Source organism: Gekko japonicus, unplaced genomic scaffold (assembly GCF_001447785.1).
Source record: "Gekko japonicus isolate JY-2015 unplaced genomic scaffold, Gekko_japonicus_V1.1 scaffold927, whole genome shotgun sequence".
Taxonomy (NCBI): Eukaryota; Metazoa; Chordata; class Lepidosauria; order Squamata; family Gekkonidae; genus Gekko; species Gekko japonicus.
Genome location: NW_015169805.1, coordinates 428,864 through 448,956, shown reverse-complemented (window position 1 = coordinate 448,956; position 20,093 = coordinate 428,864). Strand labels below are relative to the sequence as shown.

Genomic DNA, 20,093 nt, shown 5'->3' with positions numbered 1-20,093 from the left:
TTTTGACCACTGTGTGACAGAATGTTGGACTGGATGGGCCATTGGCCTGATCCAACATTGGCTTCTCTCATGTTCTTATGACCCTCCTTGGGCTGGATCTGCATGTGGATCTTTCAGCAGACTTTGAGACCACTGTGTTTTAATTAAAAAGGCAGCTCACAATCACTGGGGGAAAGTTTCCTTACCGGTGTCTTAAAACACTAGTCCTCAAGAGCTCCTGACTTGTTCTAACTAACACCAACCCTGACAACTGTCCCTTGCCCCTGAAGCAGTGGTACTTTCTAAGCCGCGTCAGTGCCTAGGAAGCAGCTGCCGTGACCTCAGAGAATGCACAGGCCGCACCTTACCTGCCTTCTTGGATTCGCTCTTCTGCAGACATAATCTGCTTGTTTAGTTTCTTTACTTGCTTGTAGTGAGAAAAGCATTCCTTGTGGTCTTGGTCGAGCTTCAGGCATTCGCGAACTTCACTTTTCACCGAAGAAAGAGAAATAAGAGAAGAGTCAGTTGGGGACAGAGTGCAACACTCCAGAGGTCTCGGTTCAAACGTTACTCTGAGACTCATGGAATGAGGTGTGTGTGTGGAAGTGTGACAAACTGTACTATCTCATGCTCACTTCTGAGAAAGGAGGCTATTAGTGGCCCCTCAGAGGCCCCAGGTGAACACACATGCAAAAATTGCAATAGCAAAGTCCTTTGTACACTAAAAAAATAGTAAGAGTCCAGTAGCACCTTAAAGCAGCCACTGCCAAATTGGTAGCAGCCACTGCCAAATTGGCCTTTTACCATCTTCGGCTGATCCGGCAGTTGGTTCCTTTCCTCGACCGTGATGACCTGGCTATAGTGATCCATGCGATGGTCACCTCGAGGCTAGACTACTGTAACACTCTCTTACATGGGGCTGCCTTTGGCGCAAATTCGGAGGCTGCAGCTAGTGCAGAATGCTGTGGCCAGGCTGTTGGTGGGCGCCCCAAGATGGGAGCACATCCAGCCTGTGCTGAGGGCGCTGCACTGGCTGCCTATAGCATACCGGATTCGCTTCAAAGTGCTGGTGCTTACCTTTAAAGCCCTATATGGCCAGGGTCCGGCATACCTGAGGGACCGCCTTTCCCCACATATGCCCCAAAAAGCACTTCGGTCAGGGACGCAACATCATCTGGCGATCTCAGGCCCCAGGGAGGCCAGGCTCGCCACAACTAGGGCCAGGTCCTTTTTAGTGGCGGCTCCTACCTGGTGGAATGAGCTCCCGGAGGAGACGGAGCTCTTCTGCAAGACGGAGCTCTTCCACCAGGCTTTCGAGTAGGAGCCGCCACTACCACTACCATTACCACCATCGGTATACCAAGGGACGGCCCTATGAAGACCAAGCTGCGACCTCGCTGTGGATCGTCACCATTGGATGGGGACGAGTAACCTCTATGGGTCCATTAACCTCCTTATCGCTATGTAATATTCTTGGGAGTACTATCCTGTTAAAGTTAATAGATTGACACTATGGAGCACTTTACTTGTGATGTGATATTTTATTCTGTTTTTATGTTGTTTTATGCTTCGGCCCATGGTGCCCGCTTGTGGGGAGGGCGAGGTAGAAATGTAACAATAAATAAATAAATACTAACGGAATATGTGGCAGGGTATGAGCTTTTCTCACTTCTTCAGATACCATTTTTACACTAATTTGTACACTAATTGTAAGCTATGGGGCTTGTAAGTCATGGTCCACGGCATCCTCCTCATGGATCCCATTGTGATGTGCAACAGGGAGTGAGCACGGAAATCGCAATGGATCCTGTGAATGTCCACTTGTGTTGAATCGTTTTAACTTGTATTTTATTGCACTGCGTGCCTTAACTGGTTTTAAATTTGTGGTAAACTTGTGGTATTGTATTATATTTGTGTTTTGTAAGCCGCCCTGAGCCCGCGTGCGGGGAGGGCGGGGTATAAATGAAATAAAATAAAATAAAATAAATAAATAAAATTTAAAGGGGAGTATTTAGGGAAAACTATTTGTTTTCTCCCATTCCACGCGTATAGATTTAGGGCTGAAAATACGGTTGCCAGGTCTGGGTTGGAAAATACCTGGAGACTTTGGATGGAGAGGGCGGGGTTTGGGGAGGGGAGGGGCCTTAGCATGGTCCAATGCCACAGAGTCCACCAGAGCAGCCATTTTCTCCAGGGGAGCTGATCTCTGTCAGTTGGGGATCAGTTGTAAAAGCGGGAGATCCCCAGGCCCCACCTGGAGGCTGGCAGCTCTAGCTGAAAATGGCTGAATGTCTCAGTGTACTTTTTAAAAACTATAAAGCAGCGGCCCGGGCTGGGGGTGGGGGGTAGATTTGGATCATAGCCACAGCACCTTTACACCGTTTTCCCAGTAGAAATACCACCCCCAGCTGCGAGTATCCTCAGTAAGGAAAAAAGACGCAGTTTCACAGAGCCTAGCTTTTAATAATCCTCCAGTTTTATCATTAAAGTCTTCTCTATAAAGGCTTCTCCTGTTCCCTAGCTGAACTATCAGCTATCAACAAAAGCATTCCACTAGTATTAGCAGAACACGGAGAGATCTCCACACTGGGCTTCTGGAAAAGAAACCCCTCCCCCATATATTTTAGCTTTAAAACCATGTAGCTTTAATTCAGCTTTCTAGCACTGGAAGCAATGCTTCTGGGAGTTCCCTGTGAATTTCGGGTTTTTGGTTTTCAAAGGGAGAATCGGTAGCCCTTGCAGACATGGAGAAAACTTGCAACACATACCTCTGCCAAATCCAGTAGAATTACACCACACACACACAGAGAGAGAGAGAGAAACACAAACACACACACGAAGTTGTTATACCTATCTTTTAACTGTTTAAATTGTTTTTATTTTTTGATATTCACTTTTAATGGTCTATTGATTGTAATTTATTGTTGTAATCCACCCTGAGTCCGCTTGCAGGAAGAGCAGGATATAAAAAAACACACACACACACACACACACACACACACACACACACAAAATCTCACAAGGACAATCCCCCCCCACACACACATACATTTTAATTTTGAAACTGATAGACCATCAAAGGTTTCCCTCGCTTGAAAGCTAGTTGTATCTGACTCTAGGGGCAGTGCTCATCTCTGTTTCCAAGCTGAAGAGCCAGTGTTGTCCAAAGACTTCTCCATGGTCATGTGGACTAAACGCCGAGGTGCACGGAACGCTGTTACCTTCCCACCAAAGCGGTACCTATTTATCTACTTGCAATTTTTTGCTTTCGAACGGCTAGGATGGCAGGAGCTGGGACCAGAGACAGGAGCTCACTCCGCCACACAGCACTCGGGTCTCGAACTGCCAAGCTACAGACCTTCTGGTCTGCAACTCAGCGTCTTAACCTATATAATTCAATTGGGACCCCAACTTTCTCCCCAATGGGGACCCAAAGTGGCTTACATTGTTCTCTTCTCCTCCGAATTACCACCACAATAACCCAGTGAGGTCAGTTAGGTTGGGAGAGTGTGACTAGCCCAAGTTCACCCAGCAAGCGACCATGGCACGAGTGGGGATTCAAACCTGGGGTCTCTCAGACCCTAGTTCAACATTCTTAGCCGCTACACCACACTGGCTCTCATTGAGCTGTCGTGGCCATACCCTGGTTTATTTATGAAGGGAACAAGCACGATTTATCCTTCAGACCCCACAGACGTGCTCCCAGCTCCCCTTGGACAGAAAGCCGCCACGTAAGACTTCCTGCTTTAGGAAGTCTTCATTCTAAGAACAATCTGTTGTAACATGTAAATTGAAGCTCTTTAATAAATTGTAGAGGGGAAAAGCAAACCACACATACTTGGATTCTAAAACAGGGCTTAACCTTGGTTTCTAGGTAATATACAGCCATTTATTAATGGCTGTGAAAGCACATCATTGGAAGGCCACAACCACTTATGGTTTTATTGAAGACTTCATAAATCAGTCAGGAAGTCTTCCATCAGTACCACAGACAACAGGGAAGGGAAGGGTGAGAGCCAGAGGATACGCCAGGCTTGTTCTCACCATAAACAACTTGGGAGCTTATTTATGGCCACTGAATGCAGGCAACACTGTGAAGCTTCGTTTCTCTGGCCTTTCCTGCTGCAAACACATGAGCAATTTCACTACAGTCAATTTCTCTTTTGTTCATGCTTAGCAGACAAAATAGCAAGGTGACTTATAGTGCCATCCTAAGCTGGTCTATCAAGAATCCTACTCGGTGGGGCTTACGCCCAGTCAAGTGTTTTTAGGACTGCATGGTTAACCATCCTTCTATCAGAACAGAACCCCCGTGGTTTTTGATGAGTGCCAGTTTGCTGAAACTTCTTTCACCTTCCGCCACCGTTATCGGCAGTGTTCACGAAATCTGCCAAGGCTATGCATACTCCACTGAACATTAATTGCTGAGGGTTTTTTTTTAATACATCTCATTTAATAAGAATAAGGTATGCTGAGGCCGTTCAAGGCTTTCCCCCCAAAATTAAAACTGGATCCCCCCCCCCAATTCTACATTTCACAAAGCAAGTTCTTAAGAAGAGCGCTAAGATTGTTGTGAAGTACACATTTAACATCATCCGATAGTTCTTCGAGCAATGTTGGATGCTGCCAAGACTGGTATAGCATCTTACTGGAAGGATGCAAAACCACCAAGTATTGAGGTATGGTATCGGAAATTATGGTCTCAGTATCTCATGGACTCTGTCCAGGGCCGGATTTAGACTTGCTGAGGCCCTAAGCTATACAAAACCCAGAGGCCCCCTACTGTTTTAAATTACATCAGCTGGTCTCAAAAAAATGTAAAATATAGACGCCTTTTTAATTTTTGAACTAATTTTTTTATATTGTGTTTTTATTTGAGGCCCCAGCAGATTGCGAGGCCCTAAGCTGTAGCTTATTTAGCTTATGCGTAAATCCGGCACTGACTCTGTCTCAGTTCAATTAAACTCTAATGCTCATTCGTCATGGCATTCCACCTTCACTGCAAAACGGTACCCAGTTCTGGACTATCTGTCCCAACAAGAATTTATCCCACCTGAATGGTCTCCGCTTCATAAATGGTTATGAAAATTAGACCATAAATGCTCTATAGTATCGTTTAAGTCGATTATTTTGATGTACAGTAGCACTCAATTTTGTATTTTGTTAGATTACTTCACAGTTTTTTTTGTAAACGTTATAAACTTTGAACATGGTTCTAACCATTGTACTTGCATTGTTAATACGTATTTGCAGTATTGCCGCTTATGAAAGTTCAAGTTTTTCTATTTTTGTAAAAATTGTGTTTTACTTGCTGTAAAACTCTAATAAAATGTTTATATATATTTTAAAAAAGCAACGTGTTTTAGGACTAGGGTTGCCAGGTTGTCCCCCCCCAGCCAATGGCAGGGGATGGGGGGGTAGGGGTTGACAGCTCCAGGTTGAGAAACTCCTGGAGATTTGCAGGTAGAACCTGGGGAAGACAGGGACTTCAGTGGGGTAGAACCCCATAGAGTCCACCACACCATCCATTTTCTCCAGGGGAACTGATCTCTGTAGTCTAGAGATGAGCTGTAATTCCAGGGGATCCCCAGGTCCCACCTGGAGGCTGGCATCCCTACTTAGGACTGAATGGAACTGTGGGACAATATTGCATCAGTGGCCTAAGGGTGTGGCCACACGGCAAGCTTACCGCAATTTGTTCCTGCTGTAGATTTGATTGGGGATATTTTTAACTGGTTTCTGATGATCATACATCCCTTGCCCAACCGCTTGCATTGCGCGACGTGGCTCCAGGCACCGTCCAGACAGCTGTGCCCCCCAAGTGGTGGCATGGAACATTAACAACAACAAAAAAAAACCTTTGCGCATGCAGCGTTTTCCCCCAAAACAGTGAACAAAATGAACTACCGACGTGTAACCGAGCGCTGTTTTCTGTGAGCTTGAGCGTTCATGTGTTTAATATATTCAGCGCAGGATTGGTCATGTGCACAATGGTGAAAGCCAGAGGAGAAGAAACTACCGCAAGAAGGACGTACAGATGACCTTGTTGGAATATGTAAGTATTCAGCATGTGTGATACATGGGTAACAATGTAAATAGATCATGCCAATCTAAAGTGACAGGTGTCAGAGTAACTGTCAGTCCAGGAGACCAGAGCAAACCAATTCTGGCTGGTGCAATGCTGATGTCTTATCAGAGTGACTCAGCAGTGATATGATTGGTCGTCATGTGTATATAACTGTGAATGTACTGTACATTGTGTGCTGACTTAAATGTTGACTGCTTGGCGAAGCACTTTGACGGTGAGAGCTGTGTCTTGTAAATAAACTGCACTGTATATAGTTAACCACTAAACCTGAGTCTGTGTGGTGACTATAGTGGGACTTCAGCAGGGTGCAACTGGACTGCTACAATCCAACGGTGACCTGGGGATGCAAGGAGCGCACTCCGCAACAGACCTAACTGCATTCAAAGGGAGAGATGGCTGTCCAGATAGGAGAAATTGCGGATTCACAGCGCGAGTAGGAGGAAAGTACTTGATTTTCCCAGTGTCGGAAAACACGCTAGAAAACCGGGAGGATTGCGGGGGTAAGTCCGCTTCGATACAGGAGACAGAATCGGCTGTCTGATCAGCCCTTTTAAATGTGATAGGGAACAGTTGTGAAACCCCACAACCTAATTGACAGATGACAGTCTACAAGGCTGCCCAGCACACATGCCTTCAGAGACCAGGGGAAGAGTGGACTAAAAAGAGCTTGAAAAGCTCTGGCGGAGGGTCACCTGAGCGCTACATACTGCTCCAAGTCTTGGATGCTCCCCACTCAGTATTTATACAGGGTCAGATCAGCCCTTTTAAATGTGATACGGAACAGTTGTGAAACCCCACAACCTAATTGACAGATGACAGTCTACAAGGCTGCCCAGCACACATGCCTACAGAGACCAGGGGAAGAGTGGACCAAAAAGAGCTTGAAAAGCTCTGCGGAGGGTCACCTGAGCGCTACATACCGCTCCAAGTCTTGGACGCTCCCCACTCAGTATTTATACAGGGTCACCAGCGTAAAGTAACAAAAGCAAAAGACATGTCTCCCGCAGCAAGGAGCTTACCATAAAAATTAATCAAGCTTTTAATTAAACAGAAGACTTTGTTTTAATTCCCATGAGAATAATGCAGAACTCACACTGGATAATATCATGGCCCAGAATATATGGGCAGAACCACACACTGTAAGGAAAGTCCTGGATTCCTAACGCTACTCTTTCTTTCTTTCCCATGATGCAGACACAGAGGAAACACTTGCAAGAGAGAATGAGAAGGCCGGAGACAGGTAATTTCTTTATTTTCCCTGCAAATGCACCTCTTGGCTGTTTAAAAAAAATCATTTTCTCCTGAACCTTGGCTTCAAAATCTAACCTAAGCCCCGAAGAGGGGAACAGGGGCTGGGAAGGGCATTTCCGAGGGCGAATTAGCAGGATCAGGTTATGTACTTTTCCCCCTGCTGATTCTTCTTTGGACTCATTATCTCAGCAAACAGGGAGAATGTTTTTGCCAAGGTGGTGTGTTTTGTTTAAGGATTAGTGCTCCGAGAAAACATTTTACACACGATTACAGATAACACCAACCTTACCTTAGAGACAGTTCATGGTCCCCTAGCTGGTAGTATATAATGCTGAGTTTATATAATGCTTCTGTATTATCACTCTTCAGCTTGGAGGCAGTTTTTAAATCATTGATGGCCTTCCCGGGTTCTCCTTCCTTGATGTAGCATTCTGCTCGAAGCTCACGCAGTTCTGCAGCCCAAACAGAAACCTTGAGAAACCAAAATAGAAGCAAGACTTTGGTACACAAATCACCTTTTTTATATATATAAAAAAATGTATTTTGAGACAGAATGTAGCTTGATGCTCTCTCTTAAGGTGAGGCCAAGTTCTTTAGGGACAACTATATTTGTAAACATTTATATGCCACCTCTTCAGGCGCTGAGTAAAGAAGTCTAACAAATAGAACCCCCACTCCCCAAGATGTCAACTTCAGTGGAATATGGTCCCAAGCGTTCAGACTTCCCCCCCACAAGTAGGGTTCCCAACTCCTTGTTGGGAAATACCTGGAGATTTGGGGGGGGGGGCTGAAGAGGGCAGGGTTTGCAAGGGCAGACACTTCTGCAGAGTATAATGCCATACAGTCTACCCTTCCAAGTAGCCATTTTCTCCGGGTGAACGAATCTCCATTTTCCGGAGATCAGTTGTAATTCCAGGCAATCTCCAGGCCACACCTGAAGGTTGGCGACCCTATCCACAAGAGGAACTAGAAACCTGGATTTGGTCTTAAGCCAACCACAGTATATGTGGAGACAATAGTTAGTGGTGGAACTTTCATTTGTGGTTCCATCAAAGTCAAGTTTGTCAGGAGGAGTTGCTCAGCGGCTACCTGCAGAACCCCCATTTATTTCTCGTCAGCTGTTTCCCCTCTGGGACTTACTTCCAGAATCTCGTCCAAGAAGCCGATAGCAGTATAGTAATTCCCCTGGCGATACGCAGACTGTGCTTGGGAACACAGGCGCTGCATCTCATCAGACTTCAGCAGCTGGGAGCGAGCATCTGTTTCCTCCTTATCGCTAGGATTAGACCGGAGCTGTAAACATGAACAAAGGACAACCACTGTTACACGTTGAAACCGAAAGATTCCACAAACCGACACGAACCATGCGAAAGGCAGGAAAAAAGAACAATGCCACTGAATTCCTTTGAAAAACTTTTCTAGAAAAGAACTCTTGTTACCAAACCTCAGTGGTTCAAGGCAGTGGAAAATGTGATAGTTGTAATGTTCAAGTGGGGGGTGATCCCCCATTCACTTGGATGGAGGGGCAGCATTCCCCATGCAAAGCACATCGGAAAGCCCACACAAGGCGGCAGCTGTATGTAGTCACCAGAAAGCATGACTACTTCTCAACAGGAAACTGACAGTCATACATTACTGAAAGACCACATCACTCTTCACGAGTCCATACGCCAACTTCATTCAGTTCAACAATTCCTGTTTGGAAAAGTCTACCTTGGTGGGTGGTTCAATTGGCTGCTATCCGGTTGGACCAGGGAGACATGGGTACTCTAGACATGTATCTGGCAAACAGGCCTCACTTTCTAATTTGGTGCCAAATCTATGCTGGTTTGAGGAAATGAGAGCAGGACCAGGTAAACTGGCCAGCGTGCTCCCTGATTGGCTGAAGGTGAGAAGGATGGAATTCCCAGGTTACCCCTTCTGAATAAGGAAAACAAAGGGAGGACCATGAAAGGAAGTGCAGTTGGAGGCAATGTTGCATTCACAGACCTGAATAGACTTAAAGGGTGTGATTCTGCTTAGGATGACACTATTAATTAGCTCACTTAGCCGGAGTTCTGGCAGAAGATTTCCACAGGTCAAATTAGATCAGCTCCGACCAAGAACTACTGAATGGGGGATGCTAACCCAGCCTCAGTTCTTCCTAAGATTGGATTGCTAGTGAGACCCGATCCTCAGTCTATTCTGATTAACTGCTTCGAATAACGATCTATGCTCTAGACATGGAGCTCAGTTGTGTTCTTTTTGGAGCTGTTACTGGCCTGATGGCCTTACGGTGGGGGTAACAATGGACTCTGCCCTCTCTCTATAACATCTCAGTCCCTGTCTTGGAGGGCAGCCCAAAAACTAATTTTCTGGGACTGATGATTGGCAGAAATGGTCTCGGCATCACGATGAAGAGAGGAAAGAGGATATGCAAAAATGAAGTCTTGGTAGTGACAGTCCACACAAGGAACATCTTGGTTGCTGACTTTAACCCTTGGAATGGACTCCCAGGAAAGTCTGGATGGCCCCAGCACTTTCATCATAACAAAGGTCTGTTGCCAGCCTCCAGGTGGGGGCTGGAGATCTCCTGGGATTATAACTGATTTCCAGGCAACAGAGATCAATTCCCCTGGGGGAAATGGCTGCTTCGGAGGGTGGACTCTACAGCATTATACACGGCTAAGATCCCTCCCCTCCCCCGGCTTCACCCCCAAAATCTCCAGGTAATTCCCAAGCGGGAGTTGGCAACCCTACAAAGGTCACTCTCTTATTTGAAAATATCCTGAAAAATTTATGGAATCAATGAATTGGCACTGAAGTCCCAAGTATTGTTTGAGGACTTGAAACTATGATTTATTTATTTTTTCAGGTCTGACCTAGTGGGCTTTTAAAAATTGTAATTAATACTTTTATGACGGATTACTGGTTCATGGCGCAAATGTGATATAATATTTGCTAGTTGCTCTGGACTCGTTTGGAAGGGCATGGTGCAACGCTTGTCATAAATAATAATATAAAACTTCCTGTTAACCTTCACTGCCTTTCCCCTTATTTGGTGACCTGCCTTCCCTTCTTCCTACAAATGCCAAAGTCAACCCCAGGTCCAGTCATTGGTTATACCTGTTTATTGTGAAATGCAAGCTACCTAATGCCATGTGGCAGTAGAAAAGAGCAAGAGTCCTGTTGTACCTTTATGACTAAGAATATTTGTGGCAGGGTATGAGCTTTCGCGAGCCACTGCTCACTTCTGTCACAGGCTCAGGTACAAGTAAAGGTTCCTTTGCTCGAAAGCCAGATGAGTCCTGCTGTACCTTTATGACTAAGAAAATTTGTGGCAGGGTATGAGCTTTCGTGAGCCACTGCTCACTTCTTCCACAGGCTCAGGTACAGGTAAAGGTTCCCTTGCTCGAAAGCCAGTCGAATCCGACTCTAGGGTTGCGGTGCTCATCTCCGTTTCAAAGCCGAAGAGCCAGCGCTGTCCGAAGACGTTTCCGTGGTCATGTGGCCGGCATGACTAAACACCAAGGCGCACGGAAGGCTGTTACCTTCCCACTGAAGTGGTACCTATTTATCTACTTGCAATTTCTTGCTTTCGAACTGCTAGGTTGGCAGGAGCTGGAACTAGAGACGGGAGCTCACTCCGTCTTGCGGCACCCTGGTCTCGAACTGCTGAACTACCGACCTTCCACAGCCTGCAACTCAGCATCTTAACCACTTGAGCCACCGCAGGCCCTGCCACAAATTTTGTGAATAGTATAGTGATTAAATGGGACTGATGAGGAGCAGACGATAAAACGGCCGGGTAGTCCCCCCATGGGGTCCGTCCCCCCCCCCCGACTCTGGAATGTGTAATGGTCTGCAGCAGCTTCTCGTTTCTGCCTCTTATCTAGCCGTTGGCCTTGAGCGCGCATGGCTTCAGGTGCCTCCCCACTCACCTCTGAACCGTTGACCAGTTCCCCGTGCTCCACATTAATTGCTTATTGGCTCCTAAGTGTCAGGGGGTGTGGTATGAACCTACTATAATTACTATTGCCATTTTATATGCCTCAGTCCTGACTCAAAGAGTCTAAGACAACTTCACCTTGCTCTGATCAATAAAGCTGAACTTGTTTAAGGACCTGCTGTTGATGCTGAGTTACTGAAGTACCTGACAACTTGGCGTAAGACTGCAACCACTGTCTTTCCCTCTCATAACATCCAAACGATGGACACTTCTTCCAGGTCCTAGCTAAAACAGTTGCAAAATGCAGAGCTGTGGACATTTGGCTCTGGGCCACATGGGCCCAGAGAGAAGGCACAAATTCTTCTACCCTAGTGTGGTTTCACCTATCAAGCCAGTCTGGTGTAGTGGTTAGGAGCATGGACTCTAATCTGGGAGAACCGGGGTTTGAGTCCCCACTCCTCCACATGCAGCTGCTGGTGTGACCTTGGGTCAGTAACAAGTTCTCTCAGCCCCACCTACCTACTGGGGCCACGACCATACAAGGGAAAACCATAGAGTTTTCCCTTGTATGGCCGTGGCCCCACCCCCAGCATGCCCGGCGTCATGACGCCACTTCCCTGTGACGTGCATGCGGCACGCGCTTCGCGCGCACACGCCGGGAGCCGGGCTGGAGTCCCCCGCCACAAGGATAAGTGCCATTTGGCAACCCTACACCTACCTCACAGGGGACGGGGAGGGAAAGGACACTGTAAGCCGCTCTGAGATTCCTTTGGGTAGTGAAGGGCACTGTATAAATCCAATCTCTTCTCTCTCTTTCTTCAAAACCATGCCCTTCTGCACACTATACGCCATTAGCTTTGGAAGGAAAATAGAGGGACGTCTTTTTTTTTTTGCCCCCTGCTGAAACTGACAGCAGAGAAAATCACATGAGGATAGAAAGACTGAACACCCTCTTCTCTTTCCCGTGTAGTCCCTTTCCAAACTGAGGTTCCACACAGCTGAAAATTTTCTTTAAAAGATACTGGGAAGATGTGATCACAGACCTCCCAGAATCTCCCTCGAAGCTGCTGAGTCTTGTGAGCAAAAATTCTGCTTGGTGAGCTACTGGCATTAAAAGTTGTGTGAGCGAGTGATTTCGCTACTGCATAAATTAGTTTGCTCTGGAGCCGTCCCTTCCTGAGCTAAGATAAAGAACTGTGAGCTGGAGGGGGAGGAGGAGGAGATTGGATTTATACCCTGCCCTTCACTACCCAAAGGATTCTCAGAGCAGCTTACAAACTCCTTTCCCTTCCCCTCCCCACAACAGAGACCCTGTGAGGTAGGTGGGGCTGAGAGAGCTCTGACAGAAATTGCTCTTTTACAAGAACAGCTCTGACAGAACTATAGCTTGCCCAAGGTCATCCAGCAGGTGCAAGTGGAGGCGTGGGGAATCAAACCTGGTTCTCCCAGATTCGAGTCCGCGCACTTAACCGCTACACCAAACTGGAGGCTAAAAACCTGCGAGCTAGCTCACACTAACTCAGCTTAGAGGGAACACTGATTCTGACCTTCAGAAAAGGCAAAAAGAAAGACTCATAGTACCTGGAAAGATCTTCTCAGCAGTCACCTGAGCAGGTCAGACATGGCAATAGAATATTTCAGAGGAGGAGCCAGGGTTGCCACCTCCAGGCTGGGAAATCTCCGGAGATTTGGGGGTGGGGTCTGGGGAGGGCGGGGTTTAGGGAGGGGCGGGACCTCAGCTGGCTCAAATGTCACAACGTTCACTCTCCAACGCAGCCATTTTCTCAAGGGGGACTGGTCTCTGCTGTCTGGAGATCAGCTAAAGTTCCGGGAGATCACCCAGCCGAATCTGGAAGTGGGCAACCCTCGTAGGACCCGTTATCGTGATTCCAAGATACACATCATTTAGAAGAAGGGAGGGATGGGGTTCGTCTATGGGTACGCCACAAAACAAGCATTTTCGCATCCAAAGTGAAAAGTAGCAATCCCACACAGATAAAAGAACAGATAAAAGGACGGACTTCTTCACCCAAAGAGTGATTAACACATGGAATTCACTGCCACAGGAGGTGGCGGTGGCTACAAGCATGGACGGCTTCAAGGGGGAATTGGATAAACATATGGAGCAGAGGTCCATCAGTGGCTATTAGCCACAAGGTTTAGATAGGAACTCACAGGCTGGGGCAGGTGATGCTCTGTACTCTTGGTGCTTGGGGGGGGGACAGTGGGAGGGCTTCTAGTGTCCTGGCCCCACTGATGGACCTCCTGATGGCACCTGGTATTTTTGGCCACTGTGTGACAAGAGTGTTGGACTGGATGGGCCATTGGCTTCTCTTATGCTCTTATGTTATGTTCACACCAATTTTGTTAAAAAGAGGGGTTCACATGAGTGCAATTTCTGTTTTACGTCTCTAGGTCTTAAGCGTGTCAGCCTGCTAACAAAGGGCCTGTTTCCTTTTGCCTCCATACAGCAGCTGGTATATTTCAGGAGCTTTCCCACATAACAAATGAGGGTGACTACCTTCCCCCAAATCCTGCACTCGCATTTGTAAAGGAATCTTTATTCCCATTTATGGAAATATATTCATCATGATTACGGAAACACTTGAGGACTAAGAGGAGACGGAAGCGAGGCCGTGCATCTTCCTTACGCCTTTTGCAAGTACAAGGTAGGAGAACACGAGAAATCCGAGAAATCCAGGGAGGCAAGAAGGTATGTATAAAGATGGCTGCGGGATCCCAAGGGAGAACCTAGAGTTGCCAGGTCTCCCCAGGCATGGGGGGGGGGGGGGGGGGTTTCCAGCTCCTGGTTGGGAAACTCCTGGAGGTTTGGGGTACAGCCTGGAGAGGACAGGGGACCTCAGTGGGGTTCAATGCCAAAGTTTCCAAAGCATCCATTTCCTCCGGGGGAACTGATCCCTGCAGTCTGGAGACGAGCTGTAATTCCATGAGATCCCCAGGCCCCACCTAGAGGCTGGCATCCCTAGGAGAACCAGAGGTAGCCAGTCTAGTGACAAAATGAAGCACGGGATTTCCTGCATTCACTCCAATTGCAAAAGCTGCAGCAGCTTGGGAAGTTGGCTTGCAGGTGCAGATGGGGCAAGAACCCGGAAGCGGTTTGATGTTCTTGTACGTTGGGGTTTTACTTTGCACAGTATAGGAAACGTTCTGTGATCTGTGCATTTTCCTTCTGGTACGCCCATGCTAAGAAGATCAGCACTGGAAAACAGTCCTCTCTTATGAACAGGTGAATGGGGAAAAACACCACAGTTTTCATTAAAACCAGAAATCTGAAGAGGGAACATTCCCTGGATGTGCATCCATAACATAAAAACCCATCCTCCTCCGGAACCTATCACTGCAGGGAGGCCTGATTACAAACATAAACCTCTGGCTCCTACAGTGAGTTCTGGACAACGTCTCCGTCAAATAAAATCAAGCACTCAAGAAAATAAGCAGAACCGTTGTGTTAACAGCAGATTCACACAACACACTCTTGCAGTGCGGTATCATTTCATTTCTACATAGCAACACTGTACAAAGTAATTGTGTGGGGTCCCCCCCCCGCACTGGGGTCAGATTGAACTGGCAATGCTATCCTAAGCAGAATTGGTAAAGGTAAAGGTTTCCCTTTGCTCGAAAGCCAGTCGAATCCGACTCTAGGGATGCGGTGCTCATCTCCATTTCCAAGCCGAAGAGCCAGCGCTGTCTGAAGATGTTTCCATAGTCATGTGGCCGGCATGACTAGACGCTGAGGTGCACAGAACGCTGTTACCGTCCCACCAAAGCGGTACCTATTTATCTACTTGCAATTTCTTGCTTTTGAACTGCTAGGTTGGCAGGAGCTTGGGCCAGAGACAGGAGCTCACTCCGTCATGTGGCACTTCGGTCTCGAACTGCCGAGCTACCAATCTTCTGGTCTGCAGTTCAGCATCTTAACCACTTGAGCCACCGTTGCCCCACCAAGCAGAATTACCACCCTTCTAACCCCATTGAAGTCAATGGGGTTAGAAGGGTATAACTCTGCTTAGGGTGGTATGGACAGTCATTCATCCACCCAGCTTGGTTCCTGTCTATAGAGGTATAAAAGCAAACCACGCAGAAGCAGCTGCAGTGACAGTATATTAATCAGGACTTCGTTTTATGAGGAAAGCCAGCCTAAGAAATTATATCCTTCTAAGCCCATTGAAGTCAGGGCACTTAAAGGTAAAGGTTCCCTTGCTCAAAAGCCAGTCAAATCCGACTCTAGGGTTGCGGTGCTCATCTCCATTTCCAAGCCGAAGAGCCAGCGCTGTCCGAAGACGTTTCCATGGTCATGTGGCCGGCATGATTAAACACCAAGGCGCACGGAACGCTGTTACCTTCCCACCAAAGCGGTACCTATTTATCTACTTGCAATTTCTTGCTTTCGAACGGCTAGGTTGGCAGGAGCTGGAACTAGAGACGGGAGCTCACTCCATCATGCGGCACCCGGGTCTCGAACTGCTGAACTACTGACCTTCCACAGCCTGCAGTTCAGCGTCTTAACCACTTGAGCCACTTAGAAGGGCGCAGTTCTGTTGAGGATGGCTCTGCTCGATTAAGCCCACATGTGCCGAACTGAGTTCTGTATAGGAAGTGTCGGATACAAGTCTGGGAAATACATTTTTTAGACGTCTATGGACGTTAAATTACAGAAGGCCGTAGTTCTTTTTTGTCATGTAAGGATACTGGGGAAAACTGCCCGCAAACAGCAAAATATTAGATCATCATGTACATCACAACTAGGGAATGAAGAGCCAGAACTACTACTGCTTGCTTAAGCACACCTTTGTGGAAACAGTGTCAGAGTACGGAAAAGCATCAGCTTTCCTATTTGTGGCCCTCCTTCCAAGTGCTCCAGTGCCATCCGGATCCTATATCATCCGACACTTGACCATGTAGTTACACCACTAACGATAGGATGTTTTTTTTGGGGGGGTAATTAATTCATAGGGTTACCATAAGTCAGAAGTGATTTGACAGCATATGACACGCTGCAGTGGCTCAGAGGTTAAGACGCTGAGCTGCGGACCGGAAGGTCTGTAGTTCGGCAGTTTGAGACTCGAGTGCCGCGTGACGGAGTGAGCTCCCGTCTCTGGCCCCAGCTCCTGCCAACCTAGCAGTCTGAAAGCAAGAAATTGCAAGTAGATAAATAGGTACCACTTCGGTGGGAAGGAAACAGTGTTCCATGCGCCTGAGCGTCTAGTCATGCCAGCCACATGACCACGGAGAAGTCTTCGGACAGCAATGGCTCTTCAGCTTGGAAATGGAGATGAGCACCGCCCCTTAGAATTGGATTCGACTAGCTTTCAAGCAAGGGAAACCTTTACCTTTACCTTTTAACATGCACAATGCAAAATATATACTTTGCCCATACCTACCAGTAATTACAATGCTTAAATTATTTGTGGGTTAGGTTTTTAATGACCTCCCATCTTCCTTACATAATTTCCGCCTTTTTAAGAACATGTAATACTAAAGGGGAGAAAAAAATCACCCACAAGATAGGGACTATTCTCTCAAACTTTGTCAGCTTAAGCTTTGTAGCCATAAAAAATAATCATGTCAGCAGAATTTGGGGCTATAAAAATATACTATGGTGACCTCCCTGTGGCAAGACAATGTAGGCAATAAAAGAATCATTTAGTACAGCTTAATTAGGGTATTAACACCAGTATAAAACCAATGAGATGCAAGCAGTCAAAGCAGTTTTAAAAATGATTTGTATGTGCAATTCATTTCTGCTTTATGAATTCAGTTTACATTGTTAAACAAAAAAACAGACACACCAAAGGAAGTCCGACTACATGGGTTGGGTTTTACAATTCCTCCCACTGAGCTCCATCAGCTTGCTGCTCTGGACTGCATGTTCCTGAAGCTGGAGATGTGTGGTGTATTCATTTTTCATAGCTAAGCAATCTTATAGCCTGCAGTGAACCATCTTTTTTTTAAAAATCCATAAACACACCACTAGGCACAGCTAGAAGTCTTTTAATCAAATTCTGAAAGCAAATCTTTTTAAAGAAATAGATAACTTGGACGAAACAAAGTAACTTTCCAAAGTTTAGGTTTTGCAAATGCATTTGGCTGCAAATGCATTGACTGCAGTAAACTGTGGTTTGTTTAAGCTACTTTGTCACACAAACCCTGGTTTGCCTAACAGATAGACATTAAAGACTACATTTTGTGAGCAAGTCTCACTTAATCTGCTGCTCGCCTTCCTGCCCACCTCCAAGCAGAATCCCCACGTGATATCCTGAATTCACTTGGCATTGCTCCTGGCAAAGTATCACTACATATGCAGCCATCTTGCTATCGGATGCTGTGATAAATGGGAGAGGAACTGGAAGCGAAGCGTAGGAAAAGTCAAGTCTCCTCTTCCTCACTCTTGGCTAAAGAAAATAAGTCTGACTTCCCTTCACCCTTTTCATTGAGCACCTTCACTGAATTCTAATTTTTTTACTCTGAAAACAAAACAGATCTTTTACAGCCTCCCCCCCCCCTTCTCTAGCTTTTATACCTTTTGAAATTTCTCTTGAAATATACTAGGTTCAGATGCGTAGAGGGATTAGCTCCAAAAATAAGAAAAACTTGCAGGGTCAGAGCCCTGCTTATATTCGTACCACACACCACACCCAACACACACCCAACTACCAACGATAGGCTATTTACAAGGTATTGTTAAGCAACTGGCTTTTACCAGGATCCGGGTCAGTCTATTGGTTCATTCTAGGATCCTAGCCTTCTACTGTTATGCGTTCTAAGCTCTGCTATTTCGCATGTCCGCTCCGAAGCCCGTTCGCAAGTCCGGTTACATCGCAATACATAACACTCTTTAAGAAAGAGTGAAGTCTGTGAAACACACTCCTGCTTTGCAAGCCACCACTAGCATGGATGGGAGCATGGAGAGAAAACTGAACATGGTAGTGTCCACATAAACTATCAAAGTAGGGTTGCCAGGTCCCCTCGTCACTCCGGTGGGAGGATTTGGGGGCGTTCCGGGGGTGGGCAGAGATGCCCCCAAGAGCGACCGCCCACCCGGCCACCCTTCTCTCCCGATTTAAAAGGCTTCATCTGATCAGCGGGGACCACATGGCCCGCCGATCAGCTGGAGGGCCCTTTAAATCTAGCGGGGTGGGTGGGGACGTCATACTATGTCACTGATGTGATATCACCCACTAGTGACGTCAACACGACAGGAACGTCACAAGGGGGATGCTCTGGTATTTGGGCGAAACTATGGGTTTTTTGCCCTCAAACCATAGAGTTTGCCCAAATACCAGAGAATCTTGTATGATGTCACTTCCGGGTGATGTCATTGTGTTGGGGACGTCACGTGGTGACATCCCTTTTTAGGGGCAGGGTTTCCCCTGTTGGCCAGCTGGTCTGCAGTGGGGAGAATCCCCTGAAATCAGGGGATCCCCTGCCCAGACCTGGGGGCTGGCAAGCCTAGATCAAAGATAGCTGAATACAGCTGGATTTCCTGTTGGCCTGTGCTTCCCTCTCTATATGGAGGATGTTTAAAAGGACAGCTGCATCCAAGGGTCACAATAAACTACATTTTAAAGCATAAGTAACCGAATGCTGTTTTATGCTTAAATGTCCTTTAACACTTGAAGCTTAGATTGGCCTGAGAAGGGTCCACTGACTGTACTAGCACACAAACGTCCATCACAGAAGCAAGCAGCCATTAGACAGGGTGACACCAAGTGTGTGCCTGGCCCCTCTATTGATCATCTCCTTCCAACACCGACCCAATACCAGCATGTAAGAGCTATCAAAGCGGCAGGTGGGCCACCTCTGAGAATCTGCTTTCCTGTGCTCACATCCCGAGTACTGATTGCAGTCAAATAGGCTACCGCTTTCCAGGCCAGACTGCTCTCTGAGACCTGCTCCACAGCCATCTGTAATGCTCATCACTGAAATTAAAAGTATCTCTCAAAAGTTGTAGTGGACATAAAAGATCACGTGACCGTTCAGTTTGCATAGTGATAACATGCTGCAATGCAGGTTCATTTTACTTATCTCTGTATTCATTTGATGAAAGGCCGCAGGGGTCATTTCGTAGAAAAAGAGGTGCATGAGCTCATTTGCATAACTCATTTGCATATGCCACACCCCCTGACAAAGGGCAGGCATGTTTAGAATGCCTGTCCTGGGGAAGGGTAAGAAAGGCATTTAAATCCCTCACAGGCGCTAGGGGGGCTCTGCAGGCCTTCCTGGCCCGTCCGCCTCGGCGGCCCCCCTGGGCTCCTTACTGCTGGAGCGCCATTCCGGTGCGTTCCAGCAGGAAATGACCCCTGTAAAGGGTGTATACAAATATACTCACTTGGCTCTCACTGCATCAGAAACAGAGTTTATATAAGCTTTAAGAAAGAAGAGACACTCTGAAAATATCACCCAGGATATTCTGGCACTGAGCTGATATGTTCCGTCTCGCCCTTCTTGGAAGAAAAATCCTCTGCCGTAAGGTACACATACAAAAGTGGGAGAATTTAACATTCTGCAGGGGGCAACTGTTTTCTAAGGAGGAAGAAAACAAGGAGAAAGCAGCCTATTTTTAGAGAACAGACTGGATAAATATCAAATGTGTATCTGAGAATTTAAGGTCCAGAGATGGTGATTGATGAGCTTTCTTCAAAACAATAAAGGGAAGATTAGAATAAATATGGAGTGGACAATGAAATCTATTGTTCCACAGAGAAACACTTCAGCCCGTCTAATTGTAAATTAAGGCGTTTGCATTCAAGCCCACGTAACACAAGAGAGATAATTTTTAAGTAGTTTTTAATTGTAAATAAGCATGTTCCAAGTTGGGGGGAAAAT

General features: G+C 46.6%; 1 protein-coding gene across 1 annotated transcript in view; it reads right to left on the bottom strand.

The window, feature by feature from the left end:
• The window catches only part of DNAJC3 (DnaJ heat shock protein family (Hsp40) member C3), a 65,149-nt gene that overhangs the window by 21,972 nt on the left and 23,084 nt on the right, over window positions 1-20,093 (bottom strand). The window contains exons 5-7 of the mRNA XM_015417132.1: window positions 8,459-8,611; window positions 7,608-7,789; window positions 348-467 (exon numbers count right to left, since the gene is read on the bottom strand). Coding sequence (XP_015272618.1) covers window positions 348-467; window positions 7,608-7,789; window positions 8,459-8,611 — 455 coding nt within the window. The remainder of the gene's footprint in view (window positions 1-347; window positions 468-7,607; window positions 7,790-8,458; window positions 8,612-20,093) is intronic.